Below are 23,568 nucleotides of genomic sequence, written 5' to 3' on the forward strand. Positions count from 1 at the left end.
ATCTTCCTGTCACTCTCTCCTTTTATAGCATTTGTAATTCACTGAAACTTTTTAATAAGTTTCAGCATAAAAGAGAACTCACAGTTTTATTGAATAAACTTGTGAAACAATAAATGACTTCAAATTATTTGAATGCAATAATAAAATTTTTATAAATATGTGCAGCAATGTTTATTTTTTTTATATATATATACAAAACAAATTCTTTTATATACACTTCTGTTACTTTGTACTATGAAGATATGCCTGAATAGAACTACACCGAAGATTCAGGCATGAAAATTAAATTATTTACATTCTAACAGAAGTTAGTACATTTTTGCTGTTAAAGGTATTGTCACATGAGATCAAAAGCAAACTTTCATGGCAGGATTACATGGAAGTACATCCACATTATGTGACTACCTTTACACAGTGCAATCATAATAATTACAAGCAAAAATGCTGACTCAAAAACAGTCTTGTATAATAGAGTGAGAAAAGCTATCAGCTGCTTGACAGAAAGTCAACCTGAATGTCGACACGATTCCCAGAAGCAATATCTGTTGCACTAGCGGTTACTTCAGTTCCTCCAAACACCATGCAAATCTGAATTTCTCTTGCAGGTCTCTCGGTGTGTGAAAGATCAAGTTTCAGTGTTCCACATCGTCTCACACCTGGCTCTGTCACATACTGGGGGAAAAAAAAATAAAAAAAAATTACAATACACTGCAAATGCTTGCATTACAATAAAATTGGCTGAGAAACAATCTACTTATATGCTTTTTTCTGCTTAAGGCAGCACCTCCCATAATGAAAATGATCCACATATAAGTTATTGTAGCAATAAACTGTAGAAGCACTGGTGTTTTGATTACACTCATCAAAGTAATCCACTCTGTAACACTGTGTCAACAGAAATAACATGTATTTTGGAACACCAGCTACAAAAATCAGAGGAATCCCCCCCTCCCCCTTGCCTCCAAAAACAGGGGAACATAATTACCTTTTTGGGAAGGAGGGACGGGCACAGAGGTCATTGGTCTGGTTTGATGTCACCTGGCAAGAATTCCCCTCTTGTGCCAACCTCTTCATTTAACAGTAGAAATAACACACAATGACTTCAATTATTCACTTGGTGTATTCCAATCTCTATCTTTACCTACAGGTTTTGCTCTCTGTTGCTCCCCGTAGTAACATGAAAATTATTTTCTGGTGCCTTAACACACATCCTATCTCCCTGTCCCTTCTTTCATACGCTGATTAAAATTACTTTGTGACAGACAGATTGCAGTAGCAGGGGGCAGTGTTGCCATTGTGTAGCCAGCCACACTCTACAAGGCACTGCTCATACCTACAAAACAGGCAATACAACAAACATGTATGACTCAGGAAAGGCAGGTGGCCAGTACCACTTGACTCACTGAAACTTCAAAACAAAGTAATTTTAATCAGAGTACAGTCAGTGTTTTGCACATATTCCTTTCTTGTCAATTTTGTGGAGTATCTTCTCATTTCATGTCTTCTAATTCAACTTAATTTTCAGTATTGTTCTGCAACACTGCAAACACTTTGATTATCTTCTTCTGGTTTTTCCACAGGCCATGATTCATTTCTATATAATGTTGTGCTCCAGATGTGCTTCCTCAGAAGAGTATTTCTCAAATTGAGGCCTATGTTTGATACAAGTAGACTTCTTTTAGTTCCTGTGCTAGCCTACTTCGTATCTCTAGTTATGCATTATTTTGCTTCCAAGATAGCACAACTGCTCCACTTCATCAACCACTTTCCCCTCAAGTTTTATGTTACCTTTATGGTTACTGCAATTTCTGCAACTCCACATTCTATCTTCAGTTTACTTAGTCCACATCCTGTGCTCATTGGACTCTCCATTACATTTAACGTGTCAGTACCAAATCTTATCATCAATAAGATGGATGGGGAGGCATTGGAGAGAATTAGTCAGAGATGGTACATGGGTAAGCATTACACCTGCTTCAGATCCAGAGATAAAGATAGTAGTTTTTCTCTCTTAGTCAATAAGCTTTTTCAGAAAAGTACAGTTTTTAATCACACCTAACATAGAGAGGGATATTAAATATGTATACAAATGAACACATAGTACAGTTGATTATACAGGGAGCTCTAAAATTGCCCTTACAAACTTCTACAACTTGTGGTGGGGACTGTGCAGAGAATATTCTGAATTGGAATTCATGTCCAGAAATGTATCATTTCTGTGCAGCAGCCATTTGAAAACATGTTTGCTAGATAGGCATGCAGCAGGGTAGTCATGGTGGGTGACTGCTTATGCCAGATCACCTGATGCCATCTGACATCTATCCAATTTCTCTGACCTGGTTTGAGCCTCATTCACATGTATTTAGATGCCTGTGAGCTTAGAGTAATATGGTTGAATATATGTTTTCAGAATAAACCAACATGACCTTTCTGCATGGCAAAGCTCACGCTAATGGAAAAACAGCTCGTCGTCTTTATCAAGATCATTACAGACAATATCCAGCTCCATCACATACCCTTTTCACCACAATTACACAGATGTTTTAATGTATTAAACAATAGACACTCTAGGTAGGAATATCATCAATGTACGAAAATACTGATTGCTACATTCCATAAAGAAGACACGTTAAGTTGCGGACAGGAACAATTAAATGACACTTACATAAAGCTTTTACTCAAAGCCTTCATCAGTAAAAGAGAGACACACGCCATCCATGTACATAAGCAAACACACCTCAGGCACACATGACTGCCAACTCCAGCATCTTGGGCCAGAGGGGGTGGGGAAGGGGAAGAAATAGTAGTGTACAGCTTTGGAGAGAGATGAACACTGTCTGGCGGTGTGTGCAGGGACTAGAATCCCAACAGGTGCAGCATTGTCAAGAGGTTGTGGGGCAGGGAGTGGAGGAAACAAGGAGCAAAAGAGGATAGGAGCAGGGAAAGATGAGCAGATGCATCGGCAGAGAGTGCCAAATAAACAGGCTGAGAGATGACAATGGAGAGGAGATGAGAGAACAGTGGTGGTGAAAACTGTTAGATGGAGGATGTGGGGACAGTATGTCACTGTATGTTGTGAACAGGATAATTATGGGAGAGGAGAAGGTGTTATAAGGATGACTCACATATGCACAGTTCAGAGAAGCTGGTGGTTGAGGGAAGGATCCAGATGGCTTGGGTAGTAAAGCAGCCATTGAAATCAAATGTGTTATGTTCAGCTGCATGTTGTACCACAGCGTTGTCTACTTTGTTCTTGGCCACAGTTTGGTGGTGGCCATTCATCCTGGTGGACAGCTGTTTGGTAGACATACCAATATGAAAACTGTGCAATGATTGCAGCAGAGCCAGTAAATGACATGGCTGCTTTGACAGTTGGCCCAGCCCCTGAGGGGGGTAGGATAAACCTGTGACAGTACAGGAAGTCCTGGGTGGGTGGATTGGGCTGGTTTTGCACTTGTGTCTTCCTCAGAGATATGATCCTTGTGGTTAGAGTTTGGGATTGGGAATGACGGAGGGGTGGACTAGGATGTTGTGGAGGTTGGGTGGGTAACAGAACACTGTTTTAGGAGGGGTGGGAAATATATTGGGTAGGATGTCCCTCATTTCACGTCACGATGACTGGTAATCAAAGCCCTAGCAAAGGATTGGTTCAATTGTTCCAGTCCAGGGTGGTACTGGGTAATGAAGGAGACACTCTCTGGTGTCTCAGTCCAACAATCTGGACAGCTCGCCACAAGTCATGAACGAAGATGACAGCCACTAGGTGAACCCCCTATAATCTTCGAGTGCTGCTGTCACCACCACAGTGCAGTGTGCGGGCCACGCCTGCCATTCCAGCGTATTGGCACTCAAGGGGGCTCCATAAAGCCGCCAGTGCATGGGCTCTGAGTCAGTCATGTTCTGACTGTGCTCTTATCCTCTATACCGTATGCATTGTTGTTGATTCTTGAATCTTGATATGTCTCAGCCCTCAATCTGGTTTACTCTATGGACTTGTCTACTGCCACATCTGTTCATGGTTGTTGTTGTTTTCATCATTTGCCATATCCATTTATGCTTGTTATTGTCATCCTTCATTGTCTTTCTGTGGGTTTGGGCAGCTCACCGTCAATGCCCTAAGCTGGTCGGCCTGTAGCTCCCGATCTGATTACAGTTACTAGAATTGGTGATGAGGTAAAAGGTTAATAGTGCATTATAGATGCGGAACTTGTACAGCTCATGGAACAGCAACAGCCACTCCTGGAGCAACAATTGCAACAGCAATTCCATCAAAAGTTCCAGCAGCAAACGGACCTTTTGTGTCAGGAAATTTAGCTACTATCTGACCGATTGCAGGTACAAAGTTCACAACACGCATTTGCAGCGGCTGTAACAGCACTTTTGCCACTTTTTGGATTTCAGATGACTCTCCAATGGTCAATCTTCCTCTCATGGGCTTCCCCAGAGATGGTTGGCTCCCCTTTCAAACCTGGTTGCCCTCACTTTTGAGGAAATGTGTCTATTGCTGTTGACCTACAATTCACAATGGTTCCATGTGGTTGCATCATGCCTTGAGTTCCACCAGTAACACAAGCAAGCTGGCCAGTCTTATCAATTGTGGGTGATGGATTTGCAAGGTCTGAGCCGTTGTTGCAATGTCGTGGTCCAATTGCCTCCTGATCCAGATGTTCCTCTGCAGCCCTCAAGCTCAATAACCCCCCCCCCCCGGGATGACATACTGAAAATCGTGCACTCTTTCAAGATTGCACAGGCAGAAAATGATCTCTGAGCAGCTAGCCTAGCCACGTCGGCACAACCAGTGGTATCTGCCTTCTTGTCCTGACTGCTTTGTGAGGCAACAATGGGCAGACTGCCCTGATCAAGGGCACACTGCACCCGTTGTGGCGAGGATGAACATCTCCGAACTGTCTACCGTCAGCTGTAAGGTCAGAGTAACCCTACTCCTAACTTGTGTCATGGGACAGTGCATGAGCTTCAGGCCATAGTTCCCCAGGGCAATCTTTGTTCCCCCAAGTTATTTATTCATCTCATGATTTTTTGTCAGGACATTCGTTTTCAAGTCGACATTTTTGGCCTGGATGCTTTCTCGCTGTTTGGGTTCTCCATCATGGACAAAGTTCAGGTCTTCTCTGACAGGGTTCCCTTCCAGGAAATTGGTGACCTTTGTGCCTCTTTCACATATTTTTGAGCCAGGCTTGGGCTGTGTCATTGATTTTGAGGCACATATTTCCGCATGTCCACATAAATTTTCTCAGCATGTTATAGTCTTAGGCGGAGATTTCAATTTACCAGATATAGACTGGGACACTCAGATGTTCAGGACGGTTGGTAGAGACAGAGCATCGAGTGACATTATACTGAGTGCACTATCCGAGAATTACCTTGAGCAATTTAACAGAGAACCGACTCGTGGAGATAACATCTTGGACCTACTGATAACAAACAGACCCGAACTTTTCGACTCTGTAAGTGCAGAACAGGGAATCAGTGATCATAAGGCCATTGCAGCATCCCTGAATATGGAAGTTAATAGGAATATAAAAAAAGGGAGGAAGATTTATCTGTTTAGCAAGAGTAATAGAAGGCAGATTTCAGACTACCTAACAGATCAAAACGAAAATTTCTGTTCTGACACTGACAATGTTGAGTGTTTATGGAAAAAGTTCAAGGCAATCGTAAAATGAGTTTTAGACAGGTACGTGCCGAGTAAAACTGTGAGGGACGGGAAAAACCCACCGTGGTTCAACAACAAAGTTAGGAAACTACTGTGAAAGCAAAGAGAGCTTCACTCCAAGTGTAAACGCAGCCAAAACCTCTCAGACAAACAGAAGCTAAACGATGTCAAAGTTAGTGTAAGGAGGGCTATGCGTGAAGCATTCAGTGAATTCATAAGTAAAATTCTATGTACCAACTTGACAGAAAATCCTAGGAAGTTCTGGTCTTACGATAAATCAGTAAGTGGCTCGAAACAGCATATCCAGACACTCTGGGATGATGATGGCATTGAAACAGAGGATGACACATGTAAAGCTGAAATACTAAACACCTTTTTCCAAATCTGTTTCACAGAAGAATACCGCACTGCAGTTCCTTCTCTAAATCCTCACACAAATGAAAAAATGGCTGACATCGAAATAAGTGTCCAAGGAATAGAAAAGCAACTGGAATCACTCAACAGAGGAAAATCCATTGGACCTGACGGGATACCAATTCAATTCTACACAGAGTACGCGAAAGAACTTGCCCCCTTCTAACAGCCGTGTACCGCAAGTCTCTAGAGGAAAGGAGGGTTCCAAGTGATTGGAAAAGAGCACAGGTAGTCCCAGTCTTCAAGAAGGGTCGTTGAGCAGATGCGCAAAACTATAGACCTGTATCTCTGACGTCGATCTGTTGTAGAATTTTAGAACATGTTTTTTGCTCGAGTATCATGTTGTTTTTGGAAACCCAGAATCTACTCTGTAGGAATCAATATGGATTCCGAAAACAGCGATCATGTGAGACTCAACTCGCTTTATTTGTTCATGAGACCCAGAAAATATTAGATACAGGCTCCCAGGTAGATGCTATTTTCCTTGACTTCCGGAAGGCATTCGATACAGTTCCACACTGTCGCCTGATAAACAAAGTAAGAGCCTATAGAATATCAGACCAGCTGTGTGGCTGGATTGAAGAGTTTTTAGCAAACAGAACACAGCATGTTGTTCTCAATGGAGATACGTCTACAGACGTTAAAGTAACCTCTGGCGTGTCACAGGGGAGTGTTATGGGACCATTTCTTTTCACAATATTTATAAATGACCTAGTAGATAGTGTCATAAGTTCCATGCACCTTTTCGCGGATGATGCTGTAGTATACAGAGAAGTTGCAGCATTAGAAAATTGTAGCGAAATGCAGGAAGATCTGCAGCAGATAGGCACTAGGTGCAGGGAGTGGCAACTGACCCTTAACATAGACAAATGTAATGTATTGCGAATACATAGAAAGAAGGATCCTTTATTGCATGATTATATGATAGCGGAACAAACACTGGTAGCAGTTACTTCTGTAAATTATCTGGGAGTATGCGTGCGGAATGATTTGAAGTGGAATGATCATATAAAATTAATTGTTGGTAAGGTGGGTACCAGGTTGAGATTCATTGGGAGAGTCCTTAGAAAATGTAGTCCATCAACAAAGCAGGTGGCTTACAAAACACTCGTTCGACCTATACTTGAGTATTGCTCATCAGTGTGGGATCCGTACCAGATCGGGTTGACGGAGGAGATAGAGAAGATCCAAAGAAGAGCGGCACGTTTTGTCACAGTGTTATTTGGTAACTGTGATAGCATTATGGAGATGTTTAGCAAACTCAAGTGGCAGACTCTGCAAGAGAGGCGCTCTGCATCGCCGTGTAGCCTGCTCGCCAGGTTTCGAGAGGGTGCGTTTCTGGACGAGGTATCGAATATATTGCTGCCCCCTACTTATACTTCCTGAGGAGGTTATGAATGTAAAATTGGAGAGATTCGAGGGCACACAGAGGTTTTCAGACAGTCGTTCTTCCCACGAACCGTACGCGACTGGAACAGAAAAGGGAGGTAATGACAGTGGCATGTAAAGTGCCCTCCACCACACACCGTTGGGTGGCTTTCAGAGTATAAATGTAGAATGTAGATGTAGATGTATATGCAGTGTGCCTGTTCTGTCATGCACATCCTTTTCTAGTCTCCTTATGGGCGGCCATTAAGCTCGAACCTGATCGCCTGCAGATGCTGGGGTCCTATTACCAGTCAAAACTAGTGCTTGGGCCATGCCTCTGGTCACAGTCTAGAAGCCTAATATTCCCTCCTGCTTTGTGGAGATTTTAAGTTGATGATCGATGCCCAATCTCTGGTGGAACCTATCCCCTACCACGTCAAGACCTCCTCTCAAAACCTGTTGAAGGTGAATGTTTTTCTACAATAGAACTTGCTGGTGCTTACTTATAGATTCCACTTGATGAGGAATCGCAATGCATTGTTGTCATTAATATGCCTTTTGGCTTATACAAATACAAGCGTTTGTCATTTGGGACCTGCTCCAGCAATCTTCCATAGATACCTGGAACAGTTAACAATGTCCATCCCAGCTTATACCAATTACCTGGATGACTTAATTGCTACTGGTGCTATGCGCAAAGACCACCTGCGTAACCTCTGTACCCTATTTACTAAGTTGCGTGATGCAGAGCTCAAGTGCCACTTGCACAAATGCCAGTTTTTCCAGGAACAAGTGCTCTACCTGGGCCACTTGCTCATCAAAGACGGGATTTAGCCCACTCACCATAATATTTCTGCTACTGACTCTCTCCCACATCCCCATAACCTCTAGGACTTTGCAGGACTTTTTTTGGGTGGAAAGTGAATTATGATTCTAAGATTCTTCTGTAAGCACCACACATTTTGCATTCTCTTAACCAATTGCAGAAGAAAGCGTGTTCCGTTTCAGTGGTCGGAGGCCTGTGAGCAGGTGTTCACACAGCTGAAATGCACATTATGTTCTGCACCTTGCCTTTCCCCCTTATCCCCATCATGCCCCCTTGCTTTGGTTGTGGACACTTCTCTCTATGCCATGGCTGCAGTGCTGGCACACCATTGTGATTATGGTATGGAGCAACCCATCAGCTATGTATCCAAAGCAATGACACCTGCCCAGTGCAATTACTCCCAGATCAAGAAAGAAGCATTGGTGATCATCTTTGCTGTGAATAAATATTATGTGTACCTATTTTGGTCTTAGTTTGCACTCATTACAGACCATAAACCACTCGTAGTACTCTTTGGGCCACTCTCTTGGCTTCCCGAGTGGATGGCTTAGAGGATCCAGCATGGGGCTCTTTTCCTTAGCTCCTACAACTACACCATCAAGTACAAGCCTACTGCACAACACACAAATGTCGATGCCCTCTCCTGTTTTCCCTCAGGGCCAGAGCCAGTGTTTGACCTTCTAGAGCTCTCCCGTTTTCACATCGACATGAAACGACAGCACACCTTGGATGGGTTTCCCATTACTGCTACTCACCTGGTGACAGACATGTGCCACTAATGTATCATTGGCCATTGCACACTATATCCTCCAAGGGTGGCCAGCTTATATTTCCAAGTTCGCTGCTCCCGAGCTCTGGGCCTGGGCTCGCCTCTCTCATTATGTGTCCGTCATCTCCAATGTGCTTCTGCTGGATGCGAGGACAGGTACCCACCGTGTTGTCGTCTCAACTACCTTATGCACTCACATCTTGGAACCACTCCAGCGTGGGTACTGGGGTACATCTCAGGTGAAAGCCCTTGCCAGGCAACATGTCTACTGGCCAGGACTGAACAAGGATGTGGAGGCTCAGTGCACCGCTGTTCTGCCTGTACTCAACATCAGGCTGTTCCACCCCAGTCTTTTCCCTCCTGGCCTACTCCCCATCCTCCTTGGGATTTCATCCATCTAGATTTTTCTGTCCGTTTCCTCAGCTCAATGTGGCTTATTGTTGTGGACACTTATTCAAACTACCTCTCCGTGGCCAGCATGGCGTCCCCCACCACTGCATTCACGCTCAATGCACTTTTACAGATTCTCACCATTGAAGGGCTCCTCCTCTCCATCGTCACTGATAATGCACCCCAATTCACTTCTACAGCCTCATACCCTTCTCCATCTCCTGGCACCCCAACCCAAGGAACCCCAGACCCAACACACTGGACGATACCCTCCTGATTCACTCATTTGGGCATGTTCCTATGGGGTAAAACCCTCATTGATGCCAGTTATGGTGGTGGCCAATCATGGGCGGCACCTTATGATGGTTGATACCCCAAGATGTTTGGAGTGTTGGAACACGAACCAACTCCGTCCCCGCCTCCAGCCTATCCCTCCAGCAGAGGATTACTCTCAGTTTCTCAGTTGGCGACCATGTCCTCACACATCCCTCCTCCTCGAGAGTACTATTTGTGCTCTAGCACACTGTCGGCAGCTCCTATAGGTGATAGGTGCATGTATGTAGTTTGAAACATCACCATTACCTCCATCTGCTCCATGGTCATCCACCATACTGCGGTTCCCCAGTGCAGTGCCTGATGACCCATGTTTCTTCTCCCAGCTGGCGGCTTCCATTGGTGGGACACCACATGTTCACCTCCCAAAGCATTGACCCAAGCATTTCATGCCCTATGCACCTATTTCAGGGGGGAGGAAGGGATATGCTGTCTTGGTCCAATAATTTGGACAGCCCACCAGCTGCTAGGCGGTGCCCATATAACCTGTGAGCACTGCTGTCACCACCACAGCACTGTGCATGGGCCACACCTGCCACATCAACCTAACAGCACTCTTAGGGGCCCTATAAACCTGGCAGTGCAGGGGCTCCATGTCAGTCATGTTCCAATCTGAGTGTGCTCTTGTGTTCTATACTATACGCATTATTGTTGGTTCTTGAATCTCGCTACGTCTTGGCCCATAACCCAGTTTATTCCGTGGGCTTGTCTACTGCCATATCCATTCATGGTTGTTGTTGTTGTCATCATTTGCCATATCCGTTTGTGGTTGTTGTTGTCATTCATAGCTGTTTATGTGTTGGTTTTGGCGACTCACCATCGATGCCCTTGGCATCATGGGTGTGTAGGGTATCACAGGGATGAGGAGGGAGATGGATTAAGGGAGATGTTCTGAGAAGAGCCTAAGGCTTTAAGCAGGGATTGGAGATTGTGTCGGACTTCTGGGTTGGGATCAATCTGGCAGAATTTTTATGTAGAGGACGCAGATTATTAGTGGAGGATATCTGCCAGGTAGTCACTGTGATTCATAACAACAATGGTGGAACCTTTGTCTACAGGTATGGTGATTAAGGCAGGATTTTTACCTTTTTGGTAAAAAGAAATGAACAGATAACTTTGTGTGTTCTTCAAAAAATTTGTAATTACAGTTTCATAAACTAATATTTACATATGTACAAACAGTAAAGAACATTCTTTATGTTTAACAGCCACAAAATAAAAGCCCATTGACGATGCTCAGGCTGCAGTGAAACATGTTTGGGATAGAAAACAAAATGTGTTTTGCTAAAGGCAGACCCCAAACAAAAACATATGTAGGGTAGTTCTGGCAGATAGATTGGCGGCAAAGAAATGCTTCCATTGCAGGGACTGGGAGAAGGAGAATAAGTCTTTGATAAATCCAGCAAGGTTAAATTTGGGTGTGGGGCTAAAGGTGAGGCTATTGGATAGGACTGGCACTTCTGTGGAGCTGAGGGGTTTGGTGGGAAGATTAACAACATAGGGTTGTGGTGGAAAGGTTAACACCAGTTTTATGGGAATATTTTGGCTCTGGATTTGGTGGAGAGTTGGTAGGGATTTTTTGGGGATATGGGCAAGCTGAAAAGGTCAACCATGCATGGTTTACCTGCTGGGAGGGGTGGATGAGGAGGAACACTGTGGGTATGATAGCGATTAGATAGCGGTGGCTTGAGGCGGCAATAGGATGTCAGCAGATTAGACAACTTATGGAGGTGGTGTCTCAAGTGCTCTTCCAGGTGCTGAAGAGCAAGGAATCCAATTTCAGAGATGTAATGTGTGCAGTAGAGATTGCAGAGTAATAGTCTCTTGCAGAGGGAACAGAGGTGGTTCTGGGATGCCTGTACCATGCAGATGCGGTGTTGCAGTACCAGGTATGTGAGGGTGAGACCATTTGGGGGGATTCCATGGTAAGGGCAGCATTTGAGAGACAGGAAGTAAGATTGGGTTTTAGCCAGGGAGTGGATACTTTTCTGACCTGGTGGAGAAAGATGGAGCAAGGGTCCACTGTGGCAGGAATTGTGTAAAGGAAACGTGAATGACACAGAAATGGGCAAAGTAGGTGTTGATGGATGTGAGAGGAGCTGGATAAGCGAAAAGAAGCGTAAAAATGCACAAAAATATGTGAAGACAGGTACAGATGCGTAAAATATGCACACATACGTAAAAATTCGCACTGATACGTAAAAATACCCAAAAATACATGAATCCACGTAAAAATATGCACAAATATGAAAAAAACATTAGATTACCTATCATCATGCCCAGAAACGAGTGACATCCTACACAAGATTTCCATTTCCTACGCTCCTAAAGTGATGTTCCATCGCTCACCCAATCTCTACAACATCCTAGTCAATCATTATGCCACTCTCATTCCGAGCACCTTGCCACAGGGATATGATCCTTGTGAGATGGGACTGCAACCCAGCTGCAAAACCTTCCCAATCCACCCACCCAGCAGTTCCTATTCCAGTCCTGTCACAGGTATATCCTACCCCATCAGGGGTCAGGCCAATTGTCAAAGCAGCCATGTCATTTCCTAGGTCTGCTGCAATCATTGCACACCTTTTTATATTGGTATGACTACCAACCATCTGTCCAACAGGATGAAAGGCCACAGCCAAACTGTAGCCAAGAGCAAAGTAGACCAACCTGGGGCACAACATGCAGCTGAACATAATACACTTGATTTTAATGGCTGCTTCACTACCTGAGTCATCCGAATCCTTCCCTCCACCACCAGTTTTTCTGATCTGTGCATAGGTGAGTTATCTTTACAACACATTCTCCACTTCCATAATTATTCCGGCCTCAACCTACAGTAACATACTTACCCACACCCTTCACCCAACAGTTTCCACCCCCTCTGTCCTATCATCTCCTCCCCATTCTCATCTCCCACTCTGTTTATTTTCCGTCCTCTGCCAATGCATCCACTTGGCTTTCCCCACTCTTCTGGTTTTTGCTCCTTTTTTTTGCTAACTTCCTGTCCCACAACCTCCTGATGCTGTGCCTGTTAGGATCCTGTTCCAAGCACACTCCACCAGACAGTTTTCGTCTCTCTCCCCACCCATACACTACTATCCCTTCCCCTTCTTCACCCCCTTTAAATTGCTGCGTGTATCCCGTGTGATGGTTGCATTCCGGCCTGACATGCTAGGGTTGGCTGTCGTGTATGCATGAGGTGTGCTTGCTTGTATATACGGATGGTGTGTGTCTCTATTTCACTGATGAAGACTGTGTCTTTTAATTGTGCTTGTTGGCAACTTAATGTATCTTCTTCACGGTTAGTAGCAATCTGTCTTTTCCCACGTTTTTTTAATCTGTTACTTATTTACTACTGAATGTATTCTCAATGCATTTTGCAGACACTATCCATAAATAATAGTGAAGGTATCTGCCAAATTATATCATTCTGTGGCACATAGTTTAGGAGAAATAGTGCCACAGGCATAAAGATGCACGAAAAACTAGCTTTTGAATTTAGAAACTGCTCATATATCTTGATGCCACAGTGTGGTCTCAGTAAGACAAATCACACATGTGTGTGTGAGTTGCATTTGCATGAGTGTGTACATGTGTGTTTGCCATCCAATTCTGACAAAGGTCTTACTGGCCAAAAGCTATATTTGTGACAGTCTTTTTGTTGTTCCTATCTACGACTCAGTATCTCCGCTATAAACTGATATACATTTCATGCTAGAGCAATATTCCAGCACATGTGAGACAGAAATCTTTTTCATAAATGAGCTGTGTTGTGGCTCGCGTTGGTGCCATTGGTAGGTTGGCATCATGTAATAGGGATAATCGCATCTCTATTTCTTCTTGTGTTTACTAGTGCCACTATGTTTGTTAGCGTTGTCTGTCTGCAAGTGGCAACAGCAGTGGTTATCGATATCTAGTACTGTGGTACTATCTTTTTAAGGACATCAAGTGTTTTCCAGGTTGGGTGTGTCATTAATTTGGTTGGGACAGAGCAGTAGTGAAGTCCGGCAGCTAGCATTATCTGTCTGTGAATGGCAGCAGCAGTGGTTATCGATATCTAGTACTGTGGTACTACCTTTGTAAGGATGTCAAGTGTTTTCCAGATCAGGTGTGTCATTAGTTCAGGTGGGACAGAGCAGCAGTGAGGTCCGGCAGCACGAGGACATGCCGGGACCGCTGGTGGCATGCAGGCACTAGCGGATCAAGGGGCTGTAGTTGCAAGGGCTACAACCTCATTGTCCACCGGACCCAGGATGTTTGAGTTGAGCGAACATTTTACCAGCAGTGAAACCTTCACTATTTTGAGATCATCCCATTTATTTGCACGTTGCTGCTCACAGGGTTGCTGAGATGAAGAGCAACGAGTGGAGTGATTGGAGTTGGCAAAATTAATTAGCCGTCCTCCTCTTATTATTATTAATCATTGAATTCCTTGTGTTTATTGATGAAGTTCAACCAGTGGTATTTTCCTCCTAGTGGCCGCTAATGCCCCAGTTACCAGCCCTGGGGATTAACGTATTTTCACAGCAGTGTACCTTTCCTCACCTTGCTGCTGCTGTCCAGTAAGGCATGTAGTTTGACAGCCTTTTTGATTGTGGTTCAGACATTTTGTTCTTTTGGACTACCTTGGTCATAGTGGTTACTTCTGCTTGTGGACATTGTAAACACCAGATTCTGAAGACGTAGATGTTAGGTAGAATTTGCAAGAGTGTTGGACTGCGTTTTAGCTGTCACTAGTTTTAGTTGCCATCCGGTTAAGTGAATACAACTCTTGGCTGCCTGTCTCATCAGTTACGAAGTTGAGCGACTTTCCCAGGCTGATCCTTGGAGCACTGTCTGAGTCCCACTTCTCTCTTGGTTTGATCAGATTATGACGATTGTAGTTTTTTTTTTCTAATATTTTAGTATGTCTTGGAGAAGTTTAACTGTTTTTAAGAATTTGCTATCCAGGCCTTCAATTGTTAAATTGTTTTTTGAGTTATTACTATTAGGGCCTTCAGCTGACAAATAATTTGAATTTCTGGTTGATAATGCCTTCAGCCATAAATGCTATTTGTCTAAATAATTTTCAATTAGTTATTGTCTCATAATAGTGAAATTATGATAATCATGTTTTTTAAAAAAATGTTTTAGAATCTCTTGGAGAAGTTAACTCTTCTTAAGAATTTACTATCCAGGTCTTCAGCCATTAAATCATTTTTTGAGTTACTACTATTGGGGCCTTCAGCCAAGAAATAATTTGAATTTCTGGTCAATAAGGCCTTCAGCCGTGAGTGCAACTTGCTTAAGAATTTTTTTATTAGACATTGTGTCTTAACAGTCAAATTTGGTAATAGTTCCTTATTGTCAACCTCATTTGCAATTGGTTCCAAATAAAGTGTACATGGGAAAAAAAGCCTTTCCCTAAGTGCCATATCTCAATAAGTGTACTGTAGTTTTCCTCAGTAAACCAAAGTTCACTACTTGTGTAACTAAATATTCATGATCACTCCTGACCATATATCCATGTATTACTAGTTTGAACAACAGGAAATCCTAGATGGAATAAGAGCAATATAAAGTATGATAGACTGTTACTCACTACATAGAGGTGGCCTAGAGTGGCACCATGCAGAGAGAAGATTGCTAAATATTATTGGACTAAATCCTTCATCAGATGTAGACAAAACACACACACACACACACACACACACTCACACACACACACACACACACACACACACACACACACACACACACACACCTCCACTGTCGTCTCCACTTGCTGAGACCCAACAGCAACTGCAGCAAGCAGAAATCTTGGCTGCGGTGGATAGTTTGAGTACAGAAAAACTGTGGGGTGAGAATGTAGAGAAACAGCTGGGTAGGTATGGGGAAGATGCTGTGGTGTTGCTTGTAGGACGTACAGGATGTGGCTGGGTCAGGATAGTTTACTGCTTGGTACAGTGTCAGAAAGCTCTGGCACCTGTAGATGACAGTAGCCTTGTGTGAGCATGAGTTACACACATGTGAATGTGTGAGTGTTTTGTCTACAACTGATGATGGAGTTAATCTGATAGTTGGTAATATCTACTGTCTCATTTCAATATGTCTGTCTGTTAATCAATACCTTCTCTATGTGATGGGTAGCACTATATCCTATTTTATATGTTATTAACCAATGAAAAATCCAGAATGGAGTGTAACAATATTATGGGAAGGGAATCTCCTACTCACCATATAGTGGAAATGCTGGTAGCAGATAGGCACAACGAAAAGACTCTCACAATTAAAGCTTTCGGCCATTAAGGCCTTTGTCAACGGTAGACACATACACACACACACATGCAATGTGTGTTATTATTAGTTCAAGTTATGACTATCTGATAAAAATTATCCAGACACCTGTTATTGGAAATTAATATGGGGCGTGTCCACCACTCATTTTTATGAAATCCTGAACTCTGCTGAGCACACTTTTAATAAGGTGTCTGATTGTCTGTGGAGGAATGACAGCCTATTCTTCCATATGATTCAAAACCAGAGAAGGCAGGGATGTCAGAAACTGATGTCAGGGATGAAGTCAATGCTGTAAATCAACCCAAAGGTGTTCCACTGGGTACAGGTCAGGACAATGGGCAGACCAGTCCATTTCAGAAATGTTATTGTCCATAAATTGTTGCCTCACAGCTGCTGCTTTATGACAGGGTGCATTGTCAGGCTGATGCAGTCATCATCTCTAAACTGTTTTTGTACTGTATTGGGTACAAAATGCTGTAAAGTATCTTCATATTATCCCACATTTGATGTTTTATTAAGTGCAATCAGGGGATTACACCCTAACTATGAAAGACACCCCCACACTATAACACGACCTCCTTTGTACCTCACTCTTGGTGCTACACATGGTGGCAGGGACATTCTCTAGTCATTCACCAAGCCCAGACCCTTTGATAGCACTGCCCCTGCATACAGTGTGCTTCATCACTCCAAATCACTTGCTTCATTTCGCCCATTGTATGGTGATATTGCTCTTTACACCACCTAAGGGTCATTTAGTATCGTTTACAGAAATGTGTACCTTATGAGTAGCTGCTTGACCATAGTACATCATTCCTTTTAACTTCCTACACACAATGTGCCAGCTGGATTATATTAACATCGTGGAACTCATGAGTGATTCCTTCCACTGATTTCATGTGATTTTTTACAACCACCCTCCACAATGCATCCAGTACATAAGGTCTGCCTGGTTTTGGTTTAGCTGTGGTTGTTGCTTCACATTTCCATATCACAATCACATAACCAACAGTCAACTTGGGCAATTTCAGAAGAGTCTAAATATCCCTGATTGATCTGTTACTCAAGGAACACCCAGCGACTAGTCCATGTTTGAAGGCATTGAGTTCTTCTAGTGACCAATTCTGTAGCTGCTGTTTTTCTAGAGACTAAACGATATTCCTTGCCTCCTTTTATACTGCTGGCTCCACTACTCGTGACATCTAGTGGTCAATTCTGCATTACATAGGGATTTCTAAATTCTTTTCACCAGACAGTGTACACCCAGTTTGACTGAATGTTAACCCTGTAGTTTTCACTAGAAACACCTTCTTTTTTTTTCTGGTAATCACGTGTGAACTTTAAACTTCCTACATTTAAAGGCAGTATAACTGCCAATGTCTGATAAATTATGGTGTAATATACATCACCAACAGTAGTGACCATCATCATACTTTCTTGATACACATCCACAGTTTTAATGTGAATATGCTGCATCAAATTCAGATAAAATTCCAAGCTTTTGATGACATACTCCATCATCATCATCAGGGACAAACTGAGCATCATGAACTGGTGAGGTATCCTCTTTTATATCCACAGCACATTCAAGGGTGGTGTCCACTACTTCCATAGATTTTGCTTGCGGTCTCTGTCTAACATTGCTCACAGCACTATCGATCGCATCAGATGGTGAACTCTGAAAAGTGTTCATCTGTATTTTATGCTTGTCACGTGCAAGCTTCCATGCATTTGTAAGTGCACAGATGGTGTTTCTATTGAAGCTGTTGTCACAAAGTCTAAGTTCAACTATGATGAGAGAAGAAGTTGAAATTAAACTTTGTGAAAACTTAAATAGAGACACCTGCTAAGCACTTAGTAATGCACAGAAGCGTGCATGTGACAAGAAAAAAACACATGGGAATACTTCTCACATTTCACTGCCCAACATGATGGATAGTGCTGCGAGCAATGCTAGGTAGAGAGTGCTAGCAAAATCTATGGATGTAAAGAGCACCGTCTTTGGAAGCACAATCATGACATAATGCAGCCCCTCAAGGTGTCATCCTGTGGGTATAAACAAGGGAAACTTGCCAGTTCAAGACAGTCGGTATTAGTCCCTGATGAAGATAACAATGGGCATCATCAAAAGCTTGGAATTTTATCTGAATTTGACACAACAAGTGAACCGAGAAAGTTTTATGCTAGGACTCTGCCTTGAAAAACTTCATAGCCATCAAGTGTGCATCATTTCCAATAACATCAGGCATCTCTTCCAGTTTAAATTCCTTACAAAAGGGATTGTGAGGGATACATGTGAAATGACTGAGCTGATAAACTCATCTGAACCAAAATAAATTAACATTGGAGACGCAGTAATAATTTTTGCTACATATTTTATTTTTCTTTTATACATGGAATAGGATGGGCAGGAGACGTGTATGTTTGCTATATATATTTTTGCTTTAATACATACATGCCATTAGGAGACACTTCCTATTTTTTATTGTGTCTGTCACAGCAGTATGAGATTATGGTTGGGAACAGCGAATTTTCATCACTCAGTATAACTGGCAACATATAAAATTAAAATATGGCAAACTACTACCATATCACTCTGAATAAATGCTATCAAATAATGAAAATTAACTGTTGGTTGGTCAGCCAATGCAGAGAAGCAAAGCAGAACATCTTCAATTTTCAGTATTAATTAATTTCTGTTTGCTTGTGACTTCGCTGTAGAAGTTGGTGGAATATGTACCGATACGTTGAAATCAGGTTTGGCAACTTTAATTAAACCCACACACACTTGTACTTGGAATGATGCTTTCAACAGCTTTTTTTAAATAAAGTAATTTGTGCTAAGATTAAAATCCCCAAGTCTAAGCTCATTAATTTTGGAAACAAATTGAATATTGGCTAAATGAAAACCAGAAAGAAATAAAGCACCAAACACTTAAATAAAATTCCTTGTGCAACCTGCTAAACAGCTTATTGTTTTGAGTGTGCTTCAGTAAATAACACAATAGTCAATATAATGCATTGCTTTTAAGTTATTTAGCATTGAAATTGGCCAAATACATCATTGTGCACACAAATTCAAGAAGCAGCCTGCCAGAGGTGGTGTTGCCAAATGTGTTCTTCATTTGGCTTCCTCAAACTGAACAAACATGGCTTTTGCTCACCTACCTTAAATTTAATTTATTGTTTCCAAAAAGGCACATTTTAACTGGTAATAAGTATTCCAATAAGTTGTAACTCATGGACCCAAAGATGTCTGTGCATTTCTGCTTCTCTTAACAGTTATTTCTCTGCACAACCTGCCGTGCAATGACTTTACAAGCTTTCCAGGCTTTTTCTGATCACCTTTATTTATAACTTGAACTGCATAATAGACTGGTTCCTATTTTCTTTCCCAAATTCAATTAAGCATTTAGATTCAGCTGAGAAATGGATTTACTTTTAAAGTAATAACACGCGTAACAATATGTGATCAAATTATGTGTCTTGCAACTGGGTTTTCACACAGGCTTGCTCATGCAAGTGATTAGCCTTACATGGTGAGAAAGATATTGTGGAGTGTGATGTTCTGAATTCTAACATAGCACATGTCAGTACAAGTCAGTACTCCAGCATTCATCGACTTAATTTCTAACTGCTGCCAACCTCAGTGATTTAACAGATGACACTATCATGCTGAAATCATGTTTTATGTGTCAATTGAGGAATAAATAATGTAATGGGTGTGTTTAAACATTAACATCTTTGTGATAAGCTTTCACAAAATTTGTTATTTTCATATGTAACTTATACCACAGTTCATGAGGCAACTATGTGTCTAAATGGTCACCACTGAAAGACAAACATAGCAATGTTCCCCTGGCACAACTGAGCACCACATAGTCCCTATCTTCCTTCTCCATTTCCTGCACTCCCTTAAGGCTGAACCTTCTCTTAGCAGTGACAAGTTAGAGGACTACCTGTTTTTGTAAATATGTAATTTAAAGTGCAAAGAAGGCATTTCAACAAAATTGTTTTTCTTTTTACAGAATTTGTACCTCCCAAAAAGTATTCTTGGATTCATGGTTAAATAGGGAAACTTTGAGGGAAGGAAGTTGTGGTAATTAAACTGATGCATCAACTATTTAAGAAGAAAAGGATACACAAACTGGTATTCCTTCAAAATATAATAATAAAGAAGATGTGAAAAAAAATCTGATGAAAGCTATTTGAAATCTGGATTCATGTGTACTGGCGAGTCAGATGCTCTTGTTGCTGTGTGTGTTTTGTGTCAAACAAAACTTGTGAACAGTTCTTTGATCACAGCCAAACTTCACGGGCACTAAGAAACAAATTGTGCTGATCACAAGGGAAAAAGATATTTACTTTTTAAAAACATAATGTGACTCAACAGAAAAGTCTAAACATCAAACAATTACTTTTTCAAAAACTGAAGATGTGACCAAAGCATCTTACTGTGTAAGTTACAGTACTGCACTTAATGAAGAAGCTTCTTCAATTGGAGAAAACCTTATTAAGGCAAATGTAGGAGACATATTACCATTGGTTATTAATTAGAGAAACACCAAAAAAAAGTGGTACATTTATATAACAATACTGTTTCATGATGCATCAAAAATCTTTTGGCTGCTATAGCAAAGGAGTTGATTTATTAACTTGGGCTTTGCAGTGAGTATGCACAGCAAACAGATGAATCCACAGAAGTTGCAGGACTAGCTCTACCACTAGTATTTGTACACTACACATCTGATAAAAGTATTGTGGAAGATTTATTCATGAGTGCATATTTATATGAAAAAACAACAAGAGAAGATATGTTGAACTATGTTAATGATTAATAAAAGAAGTGTTCTGATATTTGCTCAGATGGTGCTACAACCATGATCCAAAAAACCAAGAGAGCTGTATCACTTATACTGCAGGTAGCTACAAGAGCTGCCAGCAGCCACTGTACTTTGCATAAGCAAACTCTAGTAACAAAAGAATGACCACTGATTTAAATTATGTTATGGATGAAGTGGTCGAAATGATACAAGGTGGAATCCAAAATTTTTGGGACTGCTGCTGCCATCTGGAAAGTAGGAGTAGTAGATCTTTGCACTGCCAGGTGGTGAGAGCTGCATATCTAATGAGTCAGTGTGTAGAGTGACGTTCAGCTGGGAGGACATGTTGCGTGTCCACCGTCATTTCCATAATACTCTGTATTTGGTGTGTGGTGATTTATGATGGAAGGCACAGCATGTTGAAGTGGGCACAGACCTTCATCAGACCACATCTGATGTTCCAACCTTCTGGTCATGGGTTATCACCATCGACGAGAGCTGGATTTATGGTTATGACCCAGAGACAAAGCAACAATCGTCACAGTGGAAGAGCCCGGGCTATCCAAGACCAAAAAAATGTGAGACAGGTGAAGAGCAAAGTGAAGAACATGCTCATCATTTTCTTTGATACCAAGGGAATTGTACACAAAGAATTCATGCCACCCAACCAAACAGTGAATTCCACGTACTACTGAGACATTTTGCGATGACTCTGTTAAAATTTATGGCGACGACAGCCCGAACTTTGGTGTCAAGAGAACTGGCTGCTGCATCACGACAACACGCTCTGTCATACGTCCTTGCTCACCAGGATCTTTTTGGTAAAAAACAACATGGCAGTTGTACCCCACTCACGATACTCACCAGATTTGGCACCTTGCGACTTCGCACTATTCCCAAAACTGAAACTCATTGAAACGCCGTCATTTTGACACTCTAGAGGGGATTCAAGAACCATTGCTGGTGGTGATAAACACCGTCAAAGAACAGGACTTCCAGAAAACGTTTGTCCAGTGGCAGAACCACTGGGACCAGTGTGTATGTGCGGATGGGAACTACTTCGAGGGTGATGGTGACCATTAGTCCAAAGGTAAGGTTTTCAACAGATGGCAGCACCAGTCCCAAAAATTTTGGATAGCATCTTGTAAATTATGTAAAATTTCAACCACTGCAGGCCAGATTGTTTAAAATTTTGTGCGATGAAATGGGAAGTGAACACAAAACAGTTTTAGTACATACAGAAGCGTGATGGCTATCCAAAGGAAAAAGCACTAGTGGGGCCTTATGGACTTTGTACTGTGTTATTTACATTCTTTAATGTGCAAAATAACTAAGTATAATATTTTATTGAAGTTTTAATAAATCCTCTGTGGTTGATAAAACTCACATATCTGGCATCGTTATTATGGAAAATGGATTTTGAACCTAGGAATTATCCTGATTAATCTTCAGAAAATATTGCAAACAAATTTTTTCCAAGTCATGTAAATGCTCTTGATGTATTTTAAAATTTTCGCATAAATCAGGAAATAAATTTTCTGAAGAAAGCCAAAATTTCAATTTTCTCTCAAAAGATCCACTTTTGTCTCTTGTGTTAAGAATTATAACACTAGAATGAGATATTCACTCTGCAGCGGAGTGTGCGCTGATATGAAACTTCCTGGCAGATTAAAACTGTGTGCCGGACTGACACTCAAACTCGGAACCTTTGCCTTTCACGGGCAAGTGCTCCACCGACTGAGCTACTCAAGCATGACTCATGCCCTGTCCTCGCAGTACCTCGTCTCTTACCTTCCAAACTTAACAGAAGCTCTCCTGTGAACCTTGCAGAACTAGCACTCCTGAAAGAAAGGCCTGCGAAAGGCGAAGGTCCCGAGTTCGAGTCTCGGTCCGGCACACAGTTTTAATCTGCCAGGAAGTTTCAGATCAGTGCACATTCCACTGCAGAGTGAAAATCTCATTCTGGAAACATCCCCCAGGCTGTGGCTAAGCCATGTCTCCGCAATATCCTTTCTTTCAGGAGTGCTAGTTCTGCAAGGTTCACAGGAGAGCTTCTGTTAAGTTTGGAAGGTAGGAGACGAGGTACTGGCAGAAGTAAGCTGCGAGGATGGGGTGTGAGTCATGCTTGGGTAGCTCAGTTGGTGGAGCACTTGCCCGCGAAAGGCAAAGGTCCCGAGTTTGAGTATCAGTCCAGCACACAGTTTTAATCTGCCAGGAAGTTTCAATTATAACACTCTGTCCTTGTAAGGGCAAGTTAAAGTTTATGTGAAAATTTTAATATACATGTAGAGCATTTACATGACTTGGAAAAAATTCTTTTGCAATATTTTCTGAAGATTAATCAGGATAATTCCTTGGTTCAAAATCCATTTTCCATAATAACTATGCCAGCAGGCATAGTACAAGAGATTATCAAAAATAATTGACTTAGTAGGTGACTCTGATTTATAGCAAAAGCACAAAGGTCAGCCATAATGTAATTTCTGGGTGAATTTATCAGAAGAATAACTAAGCTTATCAAAACAATCTATTTTTGTTTTATTCTGTTTATCACTAAATATTTATGTGAAGCAGTATTTTCTTATTTTCCTGCAATAAAAACAAAGTTCAGGAACTGGCCTGACACTGCACGATGTATTAGAATTCAACTTTCTACTATTGTACATGATATCAAGAATATTTGCAATTT

The 23,568-nt window shown here is 41.8% G+C and overlaps 1 protein-coding gene across 1 annotated transcript in view; it reads right to left on the minus strand.

Moving 5' to 3' along the window:
- Positions 1-231: 231 nt before the first annotated feature.
- Positions 232-23,568, minus strand: part of LOC126455096 (heat shock 70 kDa protein 12A-like) — a 211,257-nt gene continuing 187,920 nt past the window's right edge. The window contains exon 13 of the mRNA XM_050091149.1: positions 232-672. Coding sequence (XP_049947106.1) covers positions 487-672 — 186 coding nt within the window. The 3' untranslated portion in view covers positions 232-486. The remainder of the gene's footprint in view (positions 673-23,568) is intronic.

The sequence above is a fragment of the Schistocerca serialis genome, chromosome 1 (assembly GCF_023864345.2).
Source record: "Schistocerca serialis cubense isolate TAMUIC-IGC-003099 chromosome 1, iqSchSeri2.2, whole genome shotgun sequence".
NCBI lineage: Eukaryota > Metazoa > Arthropoda > Insecta > Orthoptera > Acrididae > Schistocerca > Schistocerca serialis.